This window comes from Neoarius graeffei, chromosome 3 (assembly GCF_027579695.1).
Source record: "Neoarius graeffei isolate fNeoGra1 chromosome 3, fNeoGra1.pri, whole genome shotgun sequence".
NCBI classification, from domain to species: Eukaryota; Metazoa; Chordata; class Actinopteri; order Siluriformes; family Ariidae; genus Neoarius; species Neoarius graeffei.
In genome coordinates, this window is record NC_083571.1 from 118,045,689 (window position 1) to 118,072,357 (window position 26,669).

At 41.5% G+C, this 26,669-nt stretch overlaps 1 protein-coding gene across 2 annotated transcripts in view; it reads left to right on the top strand.

Moving 5' to 3' along the window:
* The first annotated feature begins 10,987 nt into the window (after positions 1-10,987).
* lgals8a (galectin 8a) overlaps positions 10,988-26,669 on the top strand; it is a 32,751-nt gene continuing 17,069 nt past the window's right edge. The window contains exons 1-7 of one of the 2 annotated variants that reach the window (XM_060917986.1): positions 10,988-11,097; positions 14,347-14,435; positions 17,368-17,575; positions 18,481-18,600; positions 18,740-18,790; positions 21,004-21,030; positions 23,836-23,924. In XM_060917986.1, the coding sequence (XP_060773969.1) occupies positions 11,059-11,097; positions 14,347-14,435; positions 17,368-17,575; positions 18,481-18,600; positions 18,740-18,790; positions 21,004-21,030; positions 23,836-23,924 (623 nt within the window). In that variant the 5' untranslated portion in view covers positions 10,988-11,058. Of the gene's footprint in view, positions 11,134-14,346; positions 14,436-17,367; positions 17,576-18,480; positions 18,601-18,739; positions 18,791-21,003; positions 21,031-23,835; positions 23,925-26,669 lie in introns of both variants that reach the window. The other variant, XM_060917985.1, reaches the window with a different exon arrangement.

Genomic DNA, 26,669 nt, shown 5'->3' on the forward strand with positions numbered 1-26,669 from the left:
GTCAAATCTCGCGAGAGCAGCTGCGACAAGTAAACAAACATGGCGCCTCAGTCTGGAAAACGCCAATTCGGATCGTTTTTGCATCGTCTGGCAGTGTATCTACTATGATTGGAATATTTATGGAGTAATTATAACGTATTTGATGATCAGACACATTGTCACGTGGTGTTGTTGGGATGTTTTCACGGAGAAAAGATCGTTTTGAGAGATTGCATGTTGTGCAGTAGCATACAAGTGCATGGCCTAAGTGTGACTTGGGGTTCAATCGGCATTTCGGTAAGAGGGCGCACGCCGAGAGTAAGAGGGCGCAGCGCCCCTGTTCCCCGGTTTAGACGAAAGCCTGCCTTTTATGTGGTTCATGAAAAAAAACCTGAATTACATGCATTGGAATACTTAAAATTATTCATAGAAAATATAATTAATATAAAAGCAGAAGGTCTTTGCAGCCTACAATCATACATTTTCAATCAATTCATTCTGAGTACAGTAATACATAATTTTAAAAAAATCATGTGGATTACAATATCAAATCAAATCAAGTTTATTTGTACAGCGCTTTTAACAATAAACATTGTCGCAAAGCAGCTTTACAATAAAGTCAACATGATTAAAAACAACCAAAACATTGATCTAAGTCGAGAAACTCTGAGAATTATATTAGAGCTTGTTGAGATCTCGTCTGAAACTTAAAAGGAGACTAAATTGAGATTTAGAGCATCTTATTGCTCTGGAGAAAAAGATGAGACACAGGAGAAATAACCCTTAGTCTCAGTTTGGTGTCACACAGATCTCATAGTTGTCTAGGAGAAGTAAATGAAATATTTTTGAGATCTCTTTTTAAATTTTCTTTTCCTCTGGGTTTTCTTGTAGGCCTAAGTGACATTGTTTGTCATCGATGTTATTTAGCCTTTAAATGTGTAAGCTACATTTTGTAATGTTGTATATGGCATAACATTGCTTGTCACTCTGTATTGAGATGTAGCGGTTGATTGAATAAACTGTAGCCTACTGCGGCTAACGCTAGCAGGAGAAAGCTCAGTGCAGCACCAGTCAGTCAGCTGAAGTTGTTGCTCGATATCGCGTTGCTGTAACAGAAATCCAGCTGAGGAAAAATTGGAACAGTTCAATGCCATAAGCTAACTTACACACAAATTGGTGTGTTTTCCCACAGGGTAGCTGGTTATGTAAAGCTGTAGGTTTATGGTAATGTTACCAAAGTGTCAGAAATCTGTATAATTTGTTGTGATGTGTAACAGACTACACGTTCTAATGAAGGCTACTCATTTAGGCGGGGTAATCAATGCAGCTATGGCTACAATGTAGGCAACGGGAGATCGGGAATCATTTGTATCCTCAATAATAATAATAATAATAATAATAATAATCAGGGCTCGAAATTCTTTTTTTTTTTCACCAGCCAGCCGGACTAGTTACCTGCCAAAGTAACTCGCCAAACAGAAAATCAACTCGCCAAAATTTGTTCATGCATGAATTTTACTTCTGTCGAAAATAACGCAAAAGAGAGTCGTTACCATTGTTCATGACTAATGTGCGTTTATTTCAAGACCCGAGTATTTTGATCCTGTTGTTAAATACATAAATGAGAACAACACAGAGCACCATAATATAATATCAACAAATAATAATATATTAGAAAACTTGGCAATTTGGTGTGTGAGTACTGAAAACAAATATACTTACTATCATGACTATAGCACCCAAAATATGTCCAACATGCTTTCTGTATTTCACCATTTATGAGAGAGAAAGCATTAGGAGCTTCATATTGACTAGGAATCAACTTGAAAAAAATTAATTATTCCATAAAAATCATATCGCAGCCAAGGCCTACCCTGCTCCCACGCTTGCTTATAAGTCCTTTGTCGTTTCTCCTCTTCAGACCGAGGTCGCTTTGTCCCCGTCTCTGGCGGTTTCTGTACACCTTTCAGAAAATTCCACATCGCAACATAGCTTTGGCAGATGTAGATGTAAACAACAACAAAAACACGTGTTTAAATGTGCAATAATGTGGCCACATCTATTGAATTTGATAACGTGATATGGCAGCGGGGGCGTGGCCAAGCATCAGTCTGTGAATGGAGGGCGGAGACAGGGAAGGTAAGTGGTGGAATCATTGCACCTGATGGGGATTAACCTGTTTGTGTGTCTTCCCCAGTGACCACGCCCTTTAAAAGGAGAGGAGAGCAGAGAAAGGGAGCGCTCTCTCTCTCCCCAACCAGAACACGTGTGTGTGTGTGAGAGAGAGAGAGAGAGAGAGAGAGAGTGTGTGCGCGCGCGCGCGTGGCTGTGAAGTGATAAAAGGCTGAAAAGTTAGCAATAAATAGTTAATTGAGAACTCAGTTCTAGCCTGCCGTGCTTCTGTGCTCCATCCACCTGGTCCAATACTACACGTGATTACCGCGATATTCAGCGAGATGCGTTATATGCATGTGCAGTAGTGAAAAAAACGACAGCCTGACTCATACACAATATGATTCGGAATTCTTCGGTATTTTCCGTCCTGCCGATAAACACATCGATTAACACAGACACGGCACATGCTTAATATGTGGCGGCTTTAGTTGACAGTGTGTCTGAATCTTCGCTTCATATATATTTTTTATTTTCATCTAGCCAGCCGGGCTGCCTAGTGACAGGAATTACCCGCCAAATGACAAATTAAGTCACCTCGGGCGACCGGAGCACCACGAATTTCGAGCCCTGATAATAATAATAATAATACCATACCTTGAAATTGCTTGGATTGAAGTAAAGTTTATTTAAATTGTGTTGTGTGTTTTGTATATTTTTAAATATATTGTCCATTACTAGGGGCATATATGGTAATTAATTTAATATATTTACTGTCATGGGTCTAAAACATCTATTTCAGCTAGCCTACAATTTAAGAGTCTATAAATCTAAACTATGTACCCATACCAGAGATTTTCATGTTATTTTTAATGAATGTGAACTTAAAGCAGGTGCAGAATCGGCCTCCAGCACACTCAGCGAGGGAAATCCCAGTTTTTATGCAATGCATGATCAAAATACATGAAAAACAGAAATGTTCCCCCTTTTTATTACAACGATGAAAACATTAGATGTTTTAATGATATTTTCATGGCTGAATCGAACATGTCCCCAGTTTTATTCTCAGAAATCTGGTCACCTGAGCAAAACCCATAAAAGAAAACCAATCAACTCAGATTACAGGATGGGGGATTTGATTTTAGAAACTGTATCAAACCATACCGTACTTATCTCAGAGTCGAATTAAATGACAAACTAAGCTGGGCAAACCACATTCAGAAAGTGATTTCAAGGGCAAGCCAAAATCTTGGACTACTTCGCAGGAATTTGCACAGTTGCGCCCCAAATGTAAAAGCTATTGCATAAAAAACCCTAGTAAGACCCCGACTGGAATATCATGCAACGGTACAGGATCCTTATCAAAAAGACGACATCTCTCAACTGGAGGGAGCTCAAAGACGCTCAGCCAGATTCATCTTGAACAACAATAAGAAAAAGGCTAGTGTAATGGAAATGCTCAACTATCTCAAGTGTCAAGTCAAGTCAAGTTTATTTGTATGGACCCTTTTCACGTGACGTCACGACAAACGCAGCCGCCATTTTGGACATGTACTACCAGTAGTTTACCACAGCCAGCATTGAGGAACGGCAGCAAAGAAAGTGTTTATTTTCAGCAAGACTTCCATCATGCCACTATATTGTTGTGCACCTGGATGTAGTAACCATCAACAAACAAGGCAAGGGTTATCATTTTATCGGATCCCGGTAGATGCTGACCGACGGAGAAGATGGATAGCGGCATACCAATGCTTGTGTAGTGACCACTTTGTTGGAGGTAAGACGAATAAAATTAGCCAGAAAAGGGATTACATTGCTGTTAACATTCTGTGGCGGCGAGTGTGTAACCAAATAGGCTAAAATAACCCATTGTAACCTCTTTGTTCTTCTGTAGTAGCTATTAGCTAACGACATTAGCTAGCGTTGTGTTCCTTTGCTGTTGGTAGACTGTAGGACAGATCAGAGGCAGTGTCCTACAAACAGCGCTTAATTTGAGGGGGAGCAAGCCGGAGCGCGCTCCGGAACCTCGGGCGTTGGCTCCGGCAGCTATTTACACTGGATCCGGTGATCCGACACCTCTTTTGACTATGTAACAAAAAAAAATAATAATAATAATAATAATAATAATAATTAAATTAAAAAATGCAAGTTTATTTAGTGTTAATGTCTGATTTTGATATCTGTCTTATTGGTGATTTCTCTCATGAAACGACATCCACAAAATATCTGCAGATGAACTTAATTTGCAGTGTTATTACAAAACATGCCCAGAAGCGCCGCGCCGCGCCCCCCTCCCCCCCTCTTTTTTCCCACACCGGAGCCGCTCATCCTCTGCGCTCCGGGACCTCCCACTTTACAAATTAAGCACTGCCTACAAATAAGTGTTCAAAATAAGAGGAACATGTATTTGTCTCTTAAATCCAGGCCGTTCCCTGTAATCTGTAACAACGGTTGGAGAAAGTAATGGCAACTAGTGAGTGCACAAACCGTAGAAGGTAAACTGTACACAGCGCCAGGGCAGTGTGATGGTATGTCTACTTTTAGATTGTGTTAGCTGATCAATGAACACACTCGTCACTCGACGAGTTTCACGTCTTTACGACGGGTACTTAAATGTGTGTTAGGTATTATTGTTGCAGTCTAAGCAGTCATTGTAGCAGCTAGATGAGCGAGAACCGAAAGGGTTTGTGCCATAAACCGTTATTTCTGTACGGCGTTGCTAATGTGTCGTTACTGTTGTTATTTCTCCCTCTGCTCGCCCTGTAAATGCCCTACGTCGCTGGATAGCAAAGGTGTTTTCTGCATCTCGCTCCTTTTTCTTGTATGTTCTCCGTTTGTCGCCTTCCTCGCATTCAAACCAATTCAAGCCGAAGTCCGCTACATGTCCAAAATGGTGGTCGCGTTTACGAAGGTCACGTGACTGAAAAGGGTCTATAGCGCTTTTAACAATAAACATTGTCGCAAAGCAACTTTACAGAATTTGAACGACTTAAAACATGAGCTAATTTTGTCCCTAATCTATCCCCAATGAGCAAGCCTGTGGCGACGGTGGCAAGGAAAAACTCCCTCAGACGACATGAGGAAGAAACCTCGAGAGGAACCAGATTCAAAAGGGAACCCATCCTCATTTGGGCAACAACAGACAGCCTGACTATAATATTAACAGTTTTAACATGAAGTCAGTTTCGTTGATGTTATAAACTCTTCATTGATGGAAACTTGAGTGCAAAACTGTTTATGACAACTGCAGTCCTAAAGTTAGCAAGTCAGCTGTAGTCCTCAGCCATAAAAGCATTACTGTAAGAGTCCAGAGCGTCCTCCAGGTGTGACTTACAACTGTCCTCATGGGGCCGTCCTCCACAGGAGCGATGCGATAAAACTCCGACCAGACACAGGGCACCAGGATGGATCAAGCAGGTCCGAGGGGCAGAAGAGGCCAGCATCTCAATCCCAGGATCAACATGTAACTCAGAGGGACAGATTGTGTGTGTGTGGGGGGAGAAAACACAGGTTGTTAGGTATGCCCTAAAAATGACACAAGTATTAAATCTGTGTGGTAGGCTCGCAGAGATGAGAGTCTTGACATCAGGCATAACACACAACAATGGCATGTTAATATGGTAAAAAATATATCATGACCTGCTCTGGCTGGATGCTTGATTGGGTGATGGGAGCACACTCCTCAGCAATGATGGGATGCAGATGGGACCCTTAGGGCTGCCCAAGACAATTCAGTTACATTTCACCGGGTCTGGGGCATGCGACAGAATGTCTGACGGCTGATTCCCTGCAGGCTATGATAGCCAGTCGAGGTCTCCACCCTCTCCACCAAAAGATTTCCTGTTGACTCCATGTAACTCAGAGGGACGGATCTGGGGGGGGGGGGGGGGGGGGGGGGGGGGGGTGAGAGAAAACACAGGTTGTTAGGTATGCCCAATGTCACCTGAATAAGTAGGAACAGTATACATATTGCACTGAGTACAAGCAGGGACTCTGGCAACTAACTATGACAGCATAACTAAAAGGAGAGAGCCAGAAGGTAACACAGGCATGAGGGAGCCCCGGGACATAAAGCAGCAGCCACTACACCGTCAACAAACTCGAGTGAGCAAGCGAGTGGGGACTGACAGCATCCATACATCCCAGTTTACCAAAACACTCTGTCTGAGGATCCTCCATAAACACCATTAACACAAGGCTTGACGAAACAGATCTGTTTTCAGCCGAGACTTAAACACTGAGACTGTGTCTGATTCCCGAACACTACTTGGAAGACTGGGAATGGGAACATTAGAACACAGGACGGCGGTTCAGAGGCTGACACTCATCTACAAATCAGTGAACAAGTTCATTGCCCTGGACACAGACTCATACCAAACTCAGCCATCTACACAAGGAGCATCAACAAGGAAAAATACAGCCAAGTCATTTGACAAAATGTCAGCTAATAAGGACTGTTACAAATATTCACTATTCCCAAGGACACTTGCACACTGGAATGGCCTCCCAGCAAATGTTGGCGATGCCCCCACCATAGACACTTTTAGATCCAGAATGCAGGCAGGTGATCTGGGTAACATCATCCGAAAATCCCTGTTCAAAAATTAATATCCCGCTCAGTCGACTTGCACCTGCATATTATATCCCATCTGTGGTGTTTATGCTGTAGCCCACCAGAACCAGAACCTACTTCCTTTGGAGCCATGAACTACCTTACTCTGCAGTAAGGTTTGTGCAGTTGAATATTTTTGTCAACCAAAACGTGTATTTCCTCCTTCAGTCCACCTCCGTGCTGGAGTGTAATGTACTCTGGGGAAATCAGGATTTGTTCGGAATTAAAGTCTGTAGCCCAGAGTTACCGTATAGAGTATTATTTATTAAACTTAAATTCTGGGGAAAACATTTAAGGATTTATTTTTTTCAAAATGCCCAGATGGGGAGAGTTGAGACAGTTCATCATGTTACAGGCGTTTTCTTCTTGTGGTTTATAAACATAAAATTGCTTTTAAAATTATTTGTTAAAAATGTGGGCGTGTCCCAGCATGAGGATTAAACTTATTTCATTCCTTCTTGAGAGTGGAACTGTTTTGTTGTGTCAGGTTTTGGGAAAACGGACATTTTTCTATTGCTGTACCAGCATTGTGTGTTCATACAGTTCATACGGGGCAAGTTTTGATAATAAATAAAAATTAAACATGTCGGCCGAGGGAGTTTATTTTTGTCCCAAGTCCCCCAACATAATGTCCCATGTCTCCCCTCACTGTCTCATGTCTCCCTGCAGAAAATAATGACAGAAAAAGTGAAGCCTGAAGGCCACAAGCTGAGAAGCTGATGTTGTGGTCAGAGGGTATCAGAGGTAAATCCTCTCTAATGCAGCATGAATGTGACGCGACCTGCAAAGAATTTCACACAATCTGCAAAAGCTGAAAACATGTCCCAGGTCTCCCTGCTCTCCCCGAAACAGTAATAAACTTAACAAAGTCAGTATTTGGTGTGACAACACTTTGCTTTAAAAAAAATAGTCACACGGCTACTTAGTGCAGTTTTATAAGGAAATTGGTTGGTAAATGTTACTGAACATCTTGGAGAATCTGCCACGGTTCTTCTGGTGACTTTGACGGTCACACTCACTTCTGTTTTTGCAGGTAAAATCCAACAGACCTTTTACTGTGTGTGTGTGTGTGTGTGTGTGTGTGTGTGTGTGTGTGTGTGTTTAATATGTACAGTGGTGCTTGAAAGTTTGTGAACCCTTTAGAATTTTCTAAATTTCTGCATAAATATGACCTAAAACATCATCAGATTTTCACACAAGTCCTACAAGTAGATAAAGAGAACCCAGTTAAACAAATGAGACAAAAATATTATACTTGGTCATTTATTTATTGAGGAAAATGATCCAATATTACATATCTGTGAGTGGCAAAAGTATGTGAACCTTTGCTTTCAGTATCTGGTGTGACCCCCTTGTGCAGCAATAACTGCAATTAAACGTTTGCGGTAACTGTTGATCAGTCCTGCACACCGGCTTGGAGGAATTTTAGCCCGTTCCTCCGTACAGAACAGCTTCAACTCTGGGATGTTGGTGGGTTTCCTCACATGAACTGCTCGCTTCAGGTCCTTCCACAACATTTCCATTGGATTAAGGTCAGGACTTTGACTTGGCCATTCCAAAACATTAACTTTATTCTTCTTTAACCATTCTTTGGTAGAACGACTTGTGTGCTTCGGGTCGTTGTCTTGCTGCATGACCCACCTTCTCTTGAGATTCAGTTCATGGACAGATGTCCTGACATTTTCCTTTCAAATTTGCTGGTATATTTCAGAATTCATTGTTCCATCAATGATGGCAAGCCATCCTGGCCCAGATGCAGCAAAACAGGCCCAAACCATGATACTACCACCACCATGTTTCACAGATGGGATAAGGTTCTTATGCTGGAATGCAGTGTTTTCCTTTCTGCAAACATAACGCTTCTCATTTAAACCAAAAAGTTCTATTTTGGTCTCATCTGTCCACAAAACATTTTTCCAATAGTTTTCTGGCTTGTCCACGTGATCTTTAGCAAACTGCAGACAAGCAGCAATGTTCTTTTTGGAGAGCAGTGGCTTTCTCCTTGCAACCCTGCCATGCACACCATTGTTGTTCAGTGTTCTCCTGATGGTGGACTCATGAACATTAACATTAGCCAATGTGAGAGAGGCCTTCAGTTGCTTGGAAGTTGCCCTGGGGTCCTTTATGAGCTCACTGACTATTACATGCCTTGCTCTCAGAGTGATCTTTGTTCGTCAACCAGTCCTGGGGAGGGTAACAATGGTCTTGAATTTCCTCCATTTGTACACAATCTGTCTGACTGTGGATTGGTGGAGTCCAAACTCTTTAGAGATGGTTTTGTAACCTTTTCCAGCCTGATGAGCATCAACAACGCTTTTTCTGAGGTCCTCAGAAATCTCCTTTGTTCATCCCATGATACACTTCCACAAACATGTGTTGTGAAGATCAGACTTTGATAGATCCCTGTTCTTTAAATAAAACAGGGTGCCCACTCACACCTGATTGTCATCCCATTGATTGAAAACACCTGACTCTATTTTCACCTTGAAATCACTGGTTCATCCTAGAGGTTCACATACTTTTGCCACTCACAGATATGTAATATTGGATCATTTTCCTCAATAAATAAATGACCAAACATAATATTTTTGTCTCATTTGTTTAACTGGGTTCTCTTTCTCTACTTTTAGGACTTGTGTGAAAATCTGATGATGTTTTAGGTCATATTTAAGCAGAAATATAGACAATTATAAAGGGTTCACAAACTTTCAAGCACCACTGTACACATTACTTTATTTACTGACACAAATATTTTGTTTGAATTGTTGTTGTTGTTGTTGTTGTTGTTGTTAAATGTCATGCTTGGAACTTGAAAAATGTTTTGTGCTGACTCAATAGTGCATATATCATGAAATAAACATCTAGAACAACATTTTTTTTATTTAAAACCATTAGGGTGCCAAAGACTTTACAGTCATATAGTCTTTACCTTTTTTGGGTATCTTCTTTTGGTTTTAATATTTTAATAAAACGGGGGCGGCATGGTGGTGTAGTGGTTAGCACTGTCGCCTCACAGCAAGAAGGTCCGGGTTCGAGCCCCGTGGCCGGCGAGGGCCTTTCTGTGCGGAGTTTGCATGTTCTCCCCGTGTCCGTGTGGGTTTCCTCCGGGTGCTCCGGTTTCCCCCACAGTCCAAAGACATGCAGGTTAGGTTAACTGGTGACTCTAAATTGAGCGTAGGTGTGAATGTGAGTGTGAATGGTTGTCTGTGTCTATGTGTCAGCCCTGTGATGACCTGGCGACTTGTCCAGGGTGAACCCCGCCTTTCGCCCGTAGTCAGCTGGGATAGGATCCAGCTCGCCTGCGACCCTGTAGAACAGGATAAAGCGGCTAGAGATAATGAGATGAGATGAGATTTTAATAAAACTTGTTGCTTATTTTTAAATTTTTTAAAATTTATTTTAATTAAAAATAATTCAAATGCATTTTTATTTTAAAATGATCATTTTATTTTACATTTTAATAAAACTTCTTTTGATTTTAATATTTACATAAATAACATTTGTATTAATGATATCAAATGTACTTAATAACCTATTGAATATATTTAAATAAGGCATTAAATTAAATTTTTATTAAATGCATTAATCATTAACTACAGTTTTTATTTTATTGGTTTATTTAATCTATTTGATTTTTATTTGTATTTTATTTTATTTGGTTTAAAGTTGATTTTATTGTGTTGCAATTTGGCCAAAATATCTTTCATTTGATTAAATGTAAGTGACTTCACTATATATACTTTCTTGAAATTTTGACATTTGTATAACTAACATGTATATAAAGTGCATTCAATAATAATAATAATAATAATAATAATAATTAAAAACATTAAATAAACCTACAGTTTTCAGTATAAAATGTTTTTGGTGGTGTTATATTTTCTATTAGCTTTTTTATTATTTGTATTGTAATTTATTTTGTTTGAAATAATTTATTTTTATTTGTAATTAAGACAAAAAAAAATTGCTTAACATTTATTTCAATTTGTTTCTTTATAAGCACTTTCCAGTTTTAAATATTTAAACAGCTCAAAGTTCTAAGTTTATAAATATGACGTCACTTTAAACTCAATAAACAGGAAGAGATTGTGAGGAAAACAAACGCTCGCGCTGCGCCTTGGTGACGTCACCGGATCACCGTGTTCCCATTGGCTGCTGCACAAGAACGAGGACGTGAACGTCAAGTCTCTTGTTGCGTCTCAAACGGCTTCCTTAAGGGAACGTTGTATTGCGCGGAAACATTTAGTTCGTAGCCTATGTAGTGCACTTTTATAGGGAAGAAGGGAGGGATTTGGGAGTGAACCCGAGGTTCAGCATTGCCGTTAGTGGACGGAGACGGAAGCTGTGGTGTCAAAATGTCGGTAAAACAGCCGAAGCAGACGATATTCAACCCGGTGAGAGAGAGACAGAGCGGTGGAGATGTTATATATGTGTGTTTCTTGTGATGTTTTAATGTAGTTAAATAAATAGTTGAAGTTATGTAGTTGTGTTGTTTGTTAGCTGGCCAGGTTCAGCTGAGGTGATGATGATGATGATGATGATGGTGGTGGTTTGAGTTGTTGTTCCTGGAGCTCTGGCCAGTTTCATGGCTGTTTAGTTTGTGAATTAAATGTTTATTTAATATCAACAAGCTCGCATATCATTTAATGATGTTTCTCTAAAAGGAAAATGCTGCTAAATGTAGTTTACTGAAATGATTGAACTTCACAACAAAACTTTATCTTGTCTTGCTCTTTGGACCCAGTCATGTCTGATACTTATTCAGAAACTCTGAAACTTTTCATGTAATTTATGATAGAAAAACAAAACAAAAAGTGATTTCACACTAATGTAATCATTTGTGACACACACACAGAGACAGTACGTTTCTATTGCAGTTGTACCTCTTTGTGCAAATTCACTTATTTACAGATAAAAATTGCAGTGTATAAACACACACACACACACACACACCAATTTTTCTATTTAGTCCAATATATATTTATACATATTCTCTGTATTGTCTACAATATCCCTCATCAAAAAAATTCCCGAGTAGGGACTGGCCAAGGATGGCTCATGTGACATAAAATACAGTGGTGCTTGAAAGTTTGTGAACCCTTTAGAATCTTTTATATTTCTGCATAAATATGACCTAAAACAACATCAGATTTTCACACAAGTCCTAAAAGTAGATAAAGAGAACCCAGTTAAACAAATGAGACAAAAATATTATACTTGGTCATTTATTTATTGAGGAAAATGATCCAATATTACATATCTGTGAGTGGCAAAAGTATGTGAACCTTTGCTTTCAGTATCTGGTGTGACCCCCTTGTGCAGCAATAACTGCAACTAAACGTTTGCGGTAACTGTTGATCAGTCCTGCACACCGGCTTGGAGGAATTTTAGCCCGTTCCTCCGTACAGAACAGCTTCAACTCTGGGATGTTGGTGAGTTTCCTCACATGAACTGCTCGCTTCAGGTCCTTCCACAACATTTACATTGGATTAAGGTCAGGACTTTGACTTGGCCATTCCAAAACATTAACTTTATTCTTCTTTAACCATTCTTTGGTAGAACGACTTGTGTGCTTAGGGTCGTTGTCTTGCTGCATGACCCACCTTCTCTTGAGATTCAGTTCATGGACAGATGTCCTGACATTTTCCTTTATAATTCGCTGGTATAATTCAGAATTCATTGTTCCATCAATGATGGCAAGCCGTCCTGGCCCAGATGCAGCAAAACAGGCCCAAACCATGATACTACCACCACCATGTTTCACAGATGGGATAAGGTTCTTATGCTGGAATGCAGTGTTTTCCTTTCTCCAAACATAACGCTTCTCATTTAAACCAAAAAGTTCTATTTTGGTCTCATCCGTCCACAAAAAATTTTTCCAATAGCCTTCTGGCTTGTCCACGTGATCTTTAGCAAACTGCAGAAGAGCAGAAATGTTCTTTTTAGAGAGCAGTGGCTTTCTCCTTGCAACCCTGCCATGCACACCATTGTTGTTCAGTGTTCTCCTGATGGTGGACTCATGAACATTAACATTAGCCAATGTGAGAGAGGCCTTCAGTTGCTTAGAAGTTACCCTGGGGTCCTTTGTGACCCCACTGACTATTACACGCCTTGCTCTTGGAGTGAGCTTTGTTGGTTGACCACTCCTGGGGAGGGTAAGAATGGTTTTGAATTTCCTCCATTTGTACACAATCTGTCCGACTGTGAATTGGTGGAGTCCAAACTCTTTAGAGATGGTTTTGTAACCTTTTCCAGCCTGATGAGCATCAACAACGCTTTTTCTGAGGTCCTCAGAAATCTCCTTTGTTCGTGCCATGATACACTTCCACAAACATGTGTTGTGAAGATACTGAAAGCAAAGGTTCACATACTTTTGCCACTCACAGATATGTAATATTGGATCATTTTCCTCAATAAATAAATGACCAAGTATAATATTTTTGTCTCATTTGTTTAACTGGGTTCTCTTTATCTACTTTTAGGACTTGTGTGAAAATCTGATGTTTTAGGTCATATTTATGCAGAAATATAGAAAATTCTAAAGGGTTCACAAACTTTCAAGCACCACTTTAGTTCCACCATTGATTAAGCAATGTATCTCATGATGTCAAAAAAAAAAAAGAATGGATATGGTGAGAGTCAGTAATGGTGTATTCTGGATATACCATGAACTGATGTCACAATTTCAGCTCGACGGCCGACTCGAGTCACAGCTGTGGCTCCGCGAGCTTTTCTGTGTTTCATGATCACGCCTAGCGAGGCAGAGGTTAGACCTCCTAATAATATTTTTTCAGGTTTATTTCTAATTCATATATATATAATATATATAAAATTTACCAGCTGGGAGGGCCGTATTGTGAAATACCGTGACCGAGGTCTTGAAAATACTGACCGAGGCTTCTGGGCCGAGGTCATGGTATTTCACGATACGGACCGACTTTGAGCTGGTAAATAATATATATATTTTTTTTCTTTACCAAATTCTAACAGAAAACGAGAGCACCCAAAAGGGAAATCATATTTAGAACAAACCTGCTACAAGCTTGACAAAAACCTATTTGACAAGCTACGTGAGCTCGGAATTTTCCAAAAATAAAAAACTTGATCTCGGTGACATACAGCCAGGTGCTTTCATCATAGTGACATGCGAAAATAAATGTTGACAAAAAAATTGCTACTATGTTTGTTGTTGTGAATGAGCAAGTCACCAAAGGTCCGTAACCGGGGTCCGGACTGTAGGCTTCTGGACCGCTCACGAGCGCATGATTTGATGGAAACTGGACCACGAAAAAATTATTTGTAGTTAACACTTTTAGTTTGGAATTTTTTGATGAGGGAGATAAATCTAATATACCATGCTCTGGGAATAAAATGGTACTATGCCAGTCACCTCAGAGAATCCATAATTTCAAAATTTCAACCACTTAGCGTGTGGTTTGTTTAATTATTATGCAGTGTGTATTGTGTATATTCCAGAGCTACATATATTTATACACATTCTGTATATTGTGTATATTCTGCCGAATATTCTGTCACCATCTTCACGACTATGGAGCATTGCAGTAAGCATTTCACTGCATGCTGTGCTCTGTATATCTGTATGATTGTGTGTGTGACAAATACATTTGAATTTGCTTTTTCAGCCCATCCCCATAGCAGTAACCATCCTGGGGGGACTCCATCCAGGTGAGATGGTTCTTATCCAAGGCTCTGTTCCAGCTGATGCAGACAGGTCAGTGATTTAGTTTCATCCTATTGATAAAGTTTAAGCATAATTTAAATGCAGGATGTCGTAGGTTTGGCTCTGTGAAAAGATCTGATGTGATGTGATGCGATGACACACTTCTTTGTATTTAGATTATATTAAAGTAGTTTGGTCAGTAAACAAATGTACACATTCTCATCAGTTTGCAAACGTACAGCACTGCGATCAAGAGCTTCTTTTCTCAGTCACTATTTTCCAGCAGGATTTAAGTCATGTCAATTTAGTTGTATAGCACTTTTACAAACAGAGATCACTGCAAAGCAGATTTACAGAAAAATAAAGATTTTAAAATGAATAAATTTATCCCTAATGAGCAAACCTGAGGCCACAATGGCAAGGAAAAACTCCATCACACGACATGAGGAAGAAACCTTGAGAGGAACCAGACTCAAAAGGGAACCCAGCGCAAAACTGTTCATCCCTGCTGAAAATCTTTCAAGGATCTTCAAGGATCTACAAAGATCTTTTAACTTCTTGCCAAGATCTTCAAGGATCTTAAAAAAACAAAAATCACATTCAACTCCAAACAAAACAATTCTTTATTAATGCTATCATAACACATACACTGACATTTCCAGTAGAAGTCGTCAACTGATTGACCAAGAGATCCTTTCAAGATCTTTAAAACCTTGCAAATCATGAAAGATTCTTTCAAAGATCGTTTTAAGATGTTGGCTATTCAGGATTCCATGGTCTTTCCTTATCCAATTCTTACAAATCATAATTATGTAAGTTTCAATCTTTTTCCATCCTCGCCGATTCTGTTGAATTAGGATTATTTTAAAAAAAAATTTGAAAGATCCTCATTAGATCCTTGAGGACCTTAAAAGATCCTCACACAGAGCTCATAAAGACCTTGACAAGGATCCTTAAGATCCTGATTAAACCCTTGAGGATTCCAGTTAAGCTCTTTATAAGATCCTGAAAAGGATCCTTTTAAGATCTTTGTAGGATCCCTGTTAAATCTTTGAGGATCTTGGAGGAACTTTGTGAAGATTTTGAGAAAGATCCTTAAAAGATCCTGATCACATCCTCAAAGCTCCTAGCACAGATCTTAACAAGATCCTTCTAATATCTTTGAAAGATCTTTGTTGAATCTTTAAGATCCTCAAGGGATCCTTGCAAAGATCTTTATGAAGATCTTTGCACATGATTTTGCATATGAAGATCTTTCTAAGATCCTTTAAGGATCCTATAAAGATCCTTATCTTTAAGGATCTTTGGCAGGTCTTTGATAATCCTCATGGATCCTTATAAAGATCCTGTGAGGTTTTTCACCAGGGATGAGAACTGCAGTCCTAAAGTTATCATGGTGATTGTAGTCCTCAGCTATCATAGCAAAACTGCAAGTGTCCAGAGCCACCTTCTAAATGTGTCTTTAGACTGTCCATATGGGGCCGTCCTCGACAGGAGCGACACGATGAAAACCTCAGCCAGAAGTAGGGCATCAGGATGGATCATTTAACATCACGTTAGTGAGAAATCCATCGTAGAAATAGTGGAGACAAAAAACACTGGACTCAAAGCTCCAGAACACAAATCTGTTATATAACACACTTGGTGAGCTGTGAGCTGACCTGGTGATGGAGGTGTTAGCATGAAAGTTGAAGTTTTGGAGCCTTATCTGTTGGAGCAGTGTGTGAATGAGGAGGTGAGAGAGCTGGACAAAGTAAAGGACTAAATACTGCTTTATAGAGATCTTGCAGTCACGTGACCGGAAAGTACACAACCGCCATCTTGTCGGTCAAAAACACAGCTGAATACTGCTGCACTCGTGTACAGAATGGATCAATTTCAACCGAAGGACTACACGGCTCATTTTTCTAATGAACAGATAACTAGATACATGTCTAAAATAAATGATCTACAGATTTGTGACCCTTATGGCTTACCGGACGGAGTTTTCACGACCGGATTTTGAACTGCCAGCGGAATACCCAGACGTGTATAATTACCTCATTAACTTTCCCTCGCTGTTCAGTGGTGAAGCACTGCGTGCTTATAAATCTCTGGACAGTTATCTTTACAGAAATTCAGGATTTGTCAGCGACTCAGATGTGGCATCTTGTAAACAAGGATCCTCATTGGATGGGTAAGTCACTTAAGTATTGAGTATAGCACTGACCAGCCGATTATAGAATAAGGTAATCCAAATCGTCCGTCTTGTTTACATGGATCTGGCGTTGGAGAGGTAGAGGCTTGGCAGTGGAGGTTTGAGTGGCTGTTTTCTGAGCTTAGTCAACAGGCCGGCTCTGCAGCCTCGCTTTTGCTTCCGCTCCTGGCACCGCCTCCTTCGCTTTGCTTCCAATAACAATCCACGGAGACCCCGCTGGTCTCGCTATCTCGTCCGGAATGTTTTTTTTTTTTTCTCGTCCGGAATGTTTTTTTTTTCTCGTCCGGAATGTTGTGCATGCGATGGAAATCGCTACAAACCGACATTTTCTGCTGGAAACCAATGTCCAGTAAGTCCATACGGTTGTAGTGGATATTGAAGTCCGGTACAGACGAACAACACGCAAAAATACACACAAAAAACATAAAAAACGTGCACAGGTAGGGAGAGCTTGTAGCTGCAGCCGTTGTAGTAGAATTGTATATAGTAGGGTTTTCCAGAAGAAAAGGTAGAAGTAAAAGCAGAAGTAGACCCAGAAGCAGAAGTAGAAGGCGGAATATGGCGTTTGACCGACAAGATGGCGTCTGTCACAATCTGGATCGGCTGTGACGTCACATGCAAGTGCTCCATAGGTGGCTTTAGTTAGAGACGAAGTAAGAGCTGAATCCCGCTGCACCTCTGTCAGTATGAAGTCTAATGGGATTGTGGGAAGCCAGTGAAATTAAAGCAAAATGCCAATGTAAGAATTTTAAATTCAACCCTCTATTATAATTTTTTTTTTTTTAGGTTTCAGGTGGACTTCATGTGCGGCAGTAGTACTAAACCCAGAGCAGACATTGCGTTCCACTTTAACCCACGCTTTAAGAAGAACTGCATCGTGTGCAACACCCTGGAACTCGAGTACTGGGGTAAAGAAGAGATCCACTATCAGATGCCCTTGAGGAAGGGAGCAGATTTTGAGATCATCGTGCTGGTAGAGAAAGATTTGTACAAGGTCAGGATGGAAATTATTTGTTGGATTAAAGGGGAACTGAAGGCAAATTTTTTATTATCAAAATTCTATCTCATTTTATTAAATATCGGAATGCATGTTTGATCGCTATTTTGTCGCTGCTATAGCAAGTTCTGAGTGTTTGAAATGTGCTCTGTAATCCATCAGTCCATATGTCAAAGCAATGGCCGTAAACGAGATTCACTGAAACCTGTGCGAGACATCGTAGGACGGAAGTAAAATGTACAGCGGGAATCAAAGTGACCGACATCTGCCAACGTTGTCAAAAGCCGCGCGCGCCCTCTTTCGAATGCTGACGTAATCAAGCCGGAAGTTTTGTTTGTTCTGATAGCAATCAGGAAAGTTTGAGAAAAGTAGGCAGTAATCGTCATTTAAACTCGTTTTTGTGCAATATTTCGTTTGGAAAACAGTTTTCAAAATGGCGGCGCTGACGCCTGGCTGACACTTCTTCGCGTTTCGAAGTCTCGCACAAGTCTTGTGAAGATCGTGCGGATAAGCGACGCCTGCCGTAGACCAAATGAACTAAATTCAACACGGTTAAAAACCCAATAGGCCGATAAGTATAATATTTAATTGCAATTAGTTGCCAATACGAGTCACGATATAAGGTTACTAAAACCGAAAACGTAATTGAATAACATGTTAATTAAGAAATAAAGCAAGTTTAAAAATGACCTCAGTTCACCTTTAACAGATTTACAGAGGAATCCAGGTCATTTCACTTTGTCAGGGTTGGCTGACAGAATGCCAGCTCATGCTGGAGTAAAGCCACAGATCTTCTCAGTAATCACTTAAATGATCATATCTCTGCAAATAAAACTAATCAGGCTTGAATAGGGCTTTGTGCACCTCCGAAGTGTTTGTGCTGTTTTCCTTCTTACCTCCAGGTGGCAGTAAATGGTGCTCATGTGCTGGAGTACAAGCACCGATTAGATCTGGCCAGGGTGGACACGCTGTCTGTATCCGGGAAAGTTCAGATCCAGGCCATCGGATTCATCCCAAGCACAGTGAGCTCCATGCGTTATCATCACCGTCTGTCTTCTGCTCTGAGACGTTCTGCTGTTTGCTATTACGAGTATAACATGGAGCTGTACATACAAAACAGAAGTCCTAGTTTAACTCGTATTTTTTATTTTTTTTTTAAAGAGTCCTTCCACTTCTACATTAGCGATGATGGGGATCAGCGATCGGGCACCAGTAAGTACCATAATGCCGTGGTTTTGTTCGTTTTATTTTTTTCTTATATCCTTTGCTGAGATGTGAATCACAATACAATGAATCTTATCCGAGTTCTTCCCAGCACGAGCTCTGTTTGTTTTCGTGTTCCCTTTTATCCAATTTATCGATCAAGTATACCCCCGCCTGGGGGGGGATAATAATTTGTATAATAATCTCCGTCCGTTCGAAACGCCCTTTTTCTCAGCAACCACAAATCATTGTCACTTGTTACTGAGCTTCAGGCGGCACGGTGGTGTAGTGGTTAGTGCTGTCGCCTCACAGCAAGAAGGTCCGGGTTCGAGCCCCGTGGCCGGCGAGGGCCTTTCTGTGTGGAGTTTGCGTGTTCTCCCCGTGTCCGCGTGGGTTTCCTCCGGGTGCTCCGGTTTCCCCCACAGTCCAAAGACATGTGGTTAGGCTAACATGAGGCAGCCTCGGACTGAAGTGCCCTTGAGCAAGGTACCGAACCCCCAACTGCTCCCCGGGCGCTGTCGTAGCGTTGCCCACTGCTCTGAGTATGTGTGTTAAATGCAGAGGATGAATTTCACTGTGCTTGAGTGTGCATGTGACAAAGACTTCTTCAGCTTGGGGTTCTATAGACCCTTTTCAGTCACGTGACCTTCGTAAACGCGACCACCATTTTGGACATGTAGTGGATTTCGGCTCGAATCAGTTTGAATGCGAGGAAGGCGACAAACGAAAAACATAAAAGAAAAAGGAGCGAGATGCAGAAAGCACCATCACTATCCAGCGACGTAGGGGATTTACAGGGCGAGCAGAGGGAGAGGTATTTGCAAAAATTGAGGTTAGCAGGCTTAGAGAACGACGTTTACCTGCTTCCACCAGGATTGTTCACTGACGTACGGAAGTACACGAAGCCCTCGTCTTTACCTGACTTCGGCCCACATGATCTGTATACCTATGTCATTAAAAACCCATTGCCATACACATACACGCCAATGTCCGAGGTTCCGGAGCGCGCTCCGGCTTGCTCCAGGAGTGCTCCGGCCGAGGTTCCAGAGCGCGCTCCGGCTTGCTCCCCCTCAAATTAAGCAGCGCGCTGCTTAATTTGAGGGGGAGCAAGCCGGAGCACGCTGCTTAATTTGAGGGGAACCTCGGCCGGAGCACTCCGGGAGCAAGCCGGAGCGCGCTGCTTAATTTGAGGGGGAGCAAGCCGGAGCGCGCTCCGGAACCTCGGACGTTGGCTCCGGCAGCTATTTATACTGGATCTGGTGTAAATAGCTGCCAGATCATAATTACAGTAAACTAGTAAATCCAGTAAAGGAAAAACTTGAGACTGAAAGGTTTTAACAGTCATCCAAATAACTGAACGTAAACATTGCTACAGTAACATACCAGCTACTTGCTGACATTAGCTAGTCAACAATAGCTACTACAGAAGAACAAAGAGGTTACAATGGGTTATTTTAGCCTATTTGGTTACACACTCGCCGCCACAGAATGTTAACAGCAATGTAATGCCTTTTCTGGCTAATTTTATTCGTCTTACCTCCAACAAAGTGGTCACTACACAAGCGTTGGTATGCTGAGGGCTGCCAATCTTTCCTGTTAATGGCCGCTATCCATCTTCTCTGTCGGGATCCGATAAAATGATAAACCTTGCCTTGTTTGTTGATGGTTACTACATCCAGGTGCACAACAATATAGTGGCATGATGGAAGTCTTGCTGAAAGTAAAAACTTTCTTTGCTGCCGTTCCTCAATGCTGGCTGTGGTAAACTACTGGTAGTACACGTCCAAAATGGCGGCCGCGTTTGTCGTGACGTCACGTGAAAAGGGTCCATACCGTGTTTACGGTTTTCAGGTCTGTCACGCATCGACTTCCTGTTTACAGACTGTGTGTATTTATGAAACACACAGGGTGGATTTTGACGCTGTTTCAGAATGAGAGTTTAGCGGGATGCTGTTTGAAACCCCTGGGGAGAGACGCTGCTCTTTACTTACCTGTTTCAGGGTTCATTATTTGTTCAAATCACCGTTTATAATAAGAGTCCTGTTCCTTCGATCGCTTGTGTTCTGATATAAGCGAGAGCGGGGGATGCGTAAGCGAGCAGGAGCTCACAGCTGATCTTATGATTTTAAATTGTCGCTGTAGAATACACACTTTCTGACTAATAAATATATAAGAAATAATATTGTTTTAACACACTGTCCGTCTTCTTGTCTGTCCCTCAGGCTGTGCTGGATGACTTGGGTGATCTGGTGAGTAACTGAGATTTAAATGCGTATTATTTTGGTCAGGTAAAAAAAAAAAAAACCCAAAAACCCCCCTGTGGTTATTTCAACTAAGGTTTTTAATTCCATAAATATTCTTAAATTGCTCTGGAAATGCTCTAAAAATCCACTTCGCCCTGTTTCAGAAACTGCAGATGATCTGGGGTTCTCTCTAGAGTTTATACAGAGTGGTGCGAAAAACACACCTCGACTGAGCCCATGTTTACATTAGACCATATCAGCGGATCATCAGATTAACGTTTTTAAAACGATTAGTGTGCACACAGCAACACCAATACACGATTAGCGTGCACACAGCAACACCAATACACGGATACGCTCGGCTCCGCAGGCATCCTTCGCTCCAAATCACTCCGCCCTGAACAGCGAGTGCCCTCTGGAGGGTGCGCACTCCGGCCCTGCGCAGCTCACACAGCGCGCGAGTGAAGCGCACAAGCTGTGATTCGGGACTGAGCCGCTGTGTGTGTGATCCCAGCGCATATCACTTACCACTCGCAAGTGGAAGGATGGCAAGCCTAAAGACAATCATAACTACACAATGGGCAGTATTTGCATCAGTATTTGCAGTATTTTCATACTTTTATACTCTTTAATGAAAGGTGATACAAGGCGGAAGTCCGCGCCATTTTTCAGCAGTCGCGTCACATGACCAACGCCAGCGAATCAGGAAGGTGGATGTCACAGTGACGTTGTCCAATGACGACGCCAGCTAGAGCTCAGCACAGCGTATCCACGTATTCTGAATGTTTACACAGCACCGGACCAGACACGATCTGGATTGAATACGTGGACGCTGGCGGATTCCCGTTTCCCGGCGTTTCCAGGCGGTTTAATGTAAACGGACAGTGCATCCGCGAAGAAAACGAGACAGATACGGTCTAATGTAAACTTGGCCTGAGTGAGTGAGCGACAGTTCTGTGGGTGGAAAGTAAACAAACGCCTCGTTGATGAGAGAGGGTCAGAGATCACAAAATGGGCAGATTGGTTCAAGCTTTTTTTTTGCCAGGAAGGATATAATAACTCATATAATCACTCTTTACAACCGTGCTGAACAGAAAAGCATCTCAGCGTGCAACAGAAGAACACATTGGGTTCCACTCCTGTGAAGAACAGGAATCTTAGAATCAACAACAAGTTCCTATTAAAGTGGCCAGAATTGTGACTGCAGCTGACTGAATACGTTTCTTATTTTGTCTCATTTAGTAAATCAGAGTATGTTACTAACAAAACCATGACAGCAGGGTCTTATTCTACGCCCATGCTAAAACACGCCATCAGACCCAGTTGCTGCTCTTTCAGTCCCGTATCTGTTGTGTGTGAAAACTCCAGGAGATCAGCAGGTTCTGAGATACTCAAACCTCATACTCATCTGGCTCAAACCAACACCCATACCACAGGGAGAGAAAGTCACACAAAAATTGAGCTCGCAGTCTTTCCCCTTCTCATGTTTAACTGAAGCTCTTGATTTGTATCTGCGTGACTTTCTGCGTTGCTCTGCTGCGTGAATGTACAGGTGTTCCTATTAAAGTGGACAGTGAGTGTATCTGCTGGTGATTTTCTGTAAATACACACAGATGGAAGTGCGGTGACATTCTTTGTAAAGCAGCCTTGAGTGTTAGATAATCTGAACACAGGAAGGAAGGAAGGAAGGTGATGGATAATCTGAGTACAAGGAAGGAAAGAGATATGGAAAGAAGTGTGTTAGAAAGGTGCTGGGTAAACTGAACGGAGGAAGGATGGATAGATTGATGGAAGAAGGAAAGAGTGTTGAATCTATCCATTCTTCCAGAGAAAATACTTGCCTCTGATTTTGTGGCCCCTGTAATATAAATATGGTGAAATGTTAATATCAGTGCTCTTCATTCTACGGTACGAAACCATGACCCTGAGCACGAGGCTACATCCGTTTTCACACTCCGTTTCTGCAGGTAAACAGATCGTTTATTTGCCGGTAGGAAGAATTTTATCTGCTGCAGTTTTCGACAGCAGAGTGAGAACGTTTCTGCTCCTACAGATCCACAGCGGTCTCATCATGCAGGTGAACCGACAGCATGTGCCAGTGTTATGATATTTACCTGACACTTTATTACGTAATAAATGATACGACATGATATCACAAGACTGATCAGTTACTCTTCACACCTGAGAAGAAATGCTCTCTGTTGCGTTTATTGAAAGAAAGAAAGAAAGCACAACTTTATTCATCACACACTTGTGAAATTTCCTCTCTGCATTTAACCCGTCTGAAGCAGTGAACACACACATGCACACACGTGAGCAGTGGGCAGCCATGCTAGCAGCACCCGGGGAGCAGTCGGGAGTTCGGTGCCTCGCTCAAGGGCACCTCAGCCTAAAGCCGTCCCATATTAACCTAACCGCATGTCTTTGGACTGTGGGGGAAACCGGAGCACCCGGAGGAGGAAACCCACGCAGACACGGGGAGAACATGCAAACTCCGCACAGAAAGGGCCTCGCCGACCGCTGGGTTCAAACTCAGAACCTTCTCGCTGTGAGGCGACAGTGCGAACCACTACACCACCATGCCGCCCGTTGTCCCATGAACTGAATTACGGGATGAACAACTTCTTCAGAAAGAATGTGTGTGTTGCGCCACTGAATAACTGCTGTACTGCGTGTGCTGTTTTCCAAACGGACAGCCTTTTAATTTAGGGAACGCAGACACTATAACAGGCAGCCTCCTTCTTTATGAGGCACAGTGGCAATAAATAATGTGTGTGTGTGTGTTTTCTTTCTTTCTCTCTCTCCCCCCAGAGTATTCCTTTGAAGAGAAAGCTAATAAAGGGCTTGAGTCCAGGACGCACCATCGTAGTCAAGGGTCAGATCTTTGCCTACGCTGAAAGGTTTGGATATAAACATTTAAATATTGTCACTTTTATTCCAGCTTTATTTCAGTGTAACAAACAATTAATAAAACACATTTAATACATACATTAATTTAAAAAAAGACTATAAGAATTAAATTTTACTTTAGTTCCAACAACTACTTTTTCTCTGAAAGTTCAGAGAAATTATTATTATTATTATTATTATGACCTCATAATGGTTCATAATAAATGACTTCATAATTCTTAATAATATAAAATGTCATTTAATAATATTTAACAATTATTCACGGAAGGCAAAGTGAAATATCAGGAATTATTATCCATACAGGACACTCTTTCCGTGGAATAAAAACGTGTTCTATTCCCTTCTAGCGGGTTTCATTCATTTGGTTTGATAGCATGCAATATTGTTCGCATATCGCTTATCCTACGTGTATTACGTCACTCTACCCAATGGAGAATGAGTATTGAATGTGGTTTATGATATTGTACGGTTGTCAAGACAACATTGACGTCACACATCAGAGACATAAAACTTCCACGCTAGCGAGTGACTGTGACAATTTGTAAACAAACATGGCCGCCAGGTTTGCTTCATTAAACACGGAAGATTTTGAGAGAATTTTGAAAGAGAAAGACGCGTTGAACACCCAAAAGGAATGTTTGTGTAATAAGCGTTGTAGTTGAGTCACTAAACCTCGAGTCCGAGTCCAGTCTCGAGTCCCCAGTGTTCAAGTCCAAGTCATTAAAGAAAATTTCGAGTCGAGTCTGAGAACAAGACTCCACCCGCACCATGTGACGGTGTCTGTTTCAGCGCCATTAACGTTAGTTTGTTCCTGAACATGGCGTATGAACAGGTGAATGTGCTTCTCTTTATCAGGGAGTGTGAAGTATTCTGTCAGAGACGGTTGGGAGACAGATGTAAGTGCAGAAGGTGTGTTTTTTAATACAAGTGAAGACTGTAAACAATCCAGAACGGCAGGCAAAATCGTAAAACGGTGAAACAGCCGACAGGTCAAGCGAGGCACAAACAGGCTATCGTAGACTTGGCAGGATCAAAGACGAGAAACAGGAAATCAGGGATCAGGAAACCAAACAAGGAAATAAGGCTCAGTAATGTATCAGCAACGCAACTCAATACTTCGCAAAGTGAGTGTGCGCTGTCCGGAGCGCCCGAGAGTCTATCTGATGCTCGCGCCAAGGCGCGCAGGTGTGACACACTTACATGAAATTAGTACAAAAATTAATGTAGATATAAATATGCCAAATTATTATGGCATGTTACAAAAAATAAAGAAAAAATCCGAGTCCTCATCTCTAATTTACGAGTCTGAATGCAGTTAATGTCCGAGTCCGAGTCATCAGTGCTCAAATCCAAGTCAAGTCACGAGTCCTTAAAATTAGGGCACGAGTCAGACTTGAGCACTACAAGCCTGAATAATGATGATAATATTGGCTGGGTTTTTTTCGTGGTCTATCAGATATATTCCATTCAGCTCCTCGTCTTCGACTCGTTCAGTATCATGCTCGCTGAATGGAATATATCTGACAGACCACGAAAAAAGCCAGACAATGTTATTTAAATTTTTTTTTTCTGTTTCCAGTCGAGAGTACACAGTGCGCATTCTGGCTGCCGGTTCTCACCGGAGCTTTTTATTTTATCTTATTTTTCCTTTTGTTTTTCTTTGTGTTTGTGTAGTTTGATGTTTTTTGTTTTTGTTTGAGTGTTTTGTCTGCCGGTTGTGGTGTAGCTCCGGACCCAGTTTTGGGCGTCGGTTCCCTCCAGGCCTTGGTTCGCTGTGTGTGGTGCCTGTGCTCCTCGCTATGGACTGCAGTGAGCTCGTTGCTCATTTTAGTATCGTGGTTGTCCAGCGCACTGTGCAGCAGTGCTTCTGTGCTTGGCATGGTGTTCTCAGCGATGTTGCTCGGTGGCGTCGCGGCGGCTGTGCACGCGGTTTGGGACATACCAGCGCTCTGCGTGGTGGTGCTTCTGTGCTCGCTTTGTGGATCCATGGTGTGGTGTTGCCCGGCGGTGTCGCAGCGGCCGTGCTGGCGGTGAGGGACTGTGGCTGCTACACCATTGGAATGACATCCTGACCTTTATTTGGTGGACTCCCCCCCCCCCCCCCCCCCCCCTAATTATAAAGTGACCTTGGGTATTGAGAAAGGCGCTATATAAATTGAAATTATTATTTTATTAAATAATAACAGAAACGAAGTCGAGGTTATTATTCACTGAGCCTGAGGTGGATAATTGCTTTAGTATAAATACACAGGTGATTAAAAAAAAAGCTTAAAAATCTTATTTAAAAGATTATATATATTTCGAACTTGAAAAGTACCATGTAAGTGTAATAACTTTGCGGCGCAGACTCGTGTCACTGATCTCAGCCGAGTCACATAAAATACTTTGTTTTGAAATCGATGAAATAAATCTCAACCCCGCCTTCCCTTTGAATAGTTTTAGACCAAACTTCGGAGCATCTTTAGTGCTTTTAGGAACAGTATTTTCTTTCATTATCTGTGATTCTTCCTCACTTACGGTGACGAAGCGATTGGACGCCATTTTCCCGAGTTGCTCGAGGTGATTATCGAGAAATAGTTTGAATTTCTTGATCAATCAGCGTGCGATTTCCTATAATCACCTGCGTATTTATACTAAATAAAATTATAACACTTTTGGACTTTTCTTTCTCATCAGTATTTTTATATCTTTGAGTCCAATATATATATATTTGAAATAGTCCATATTAACAGTAA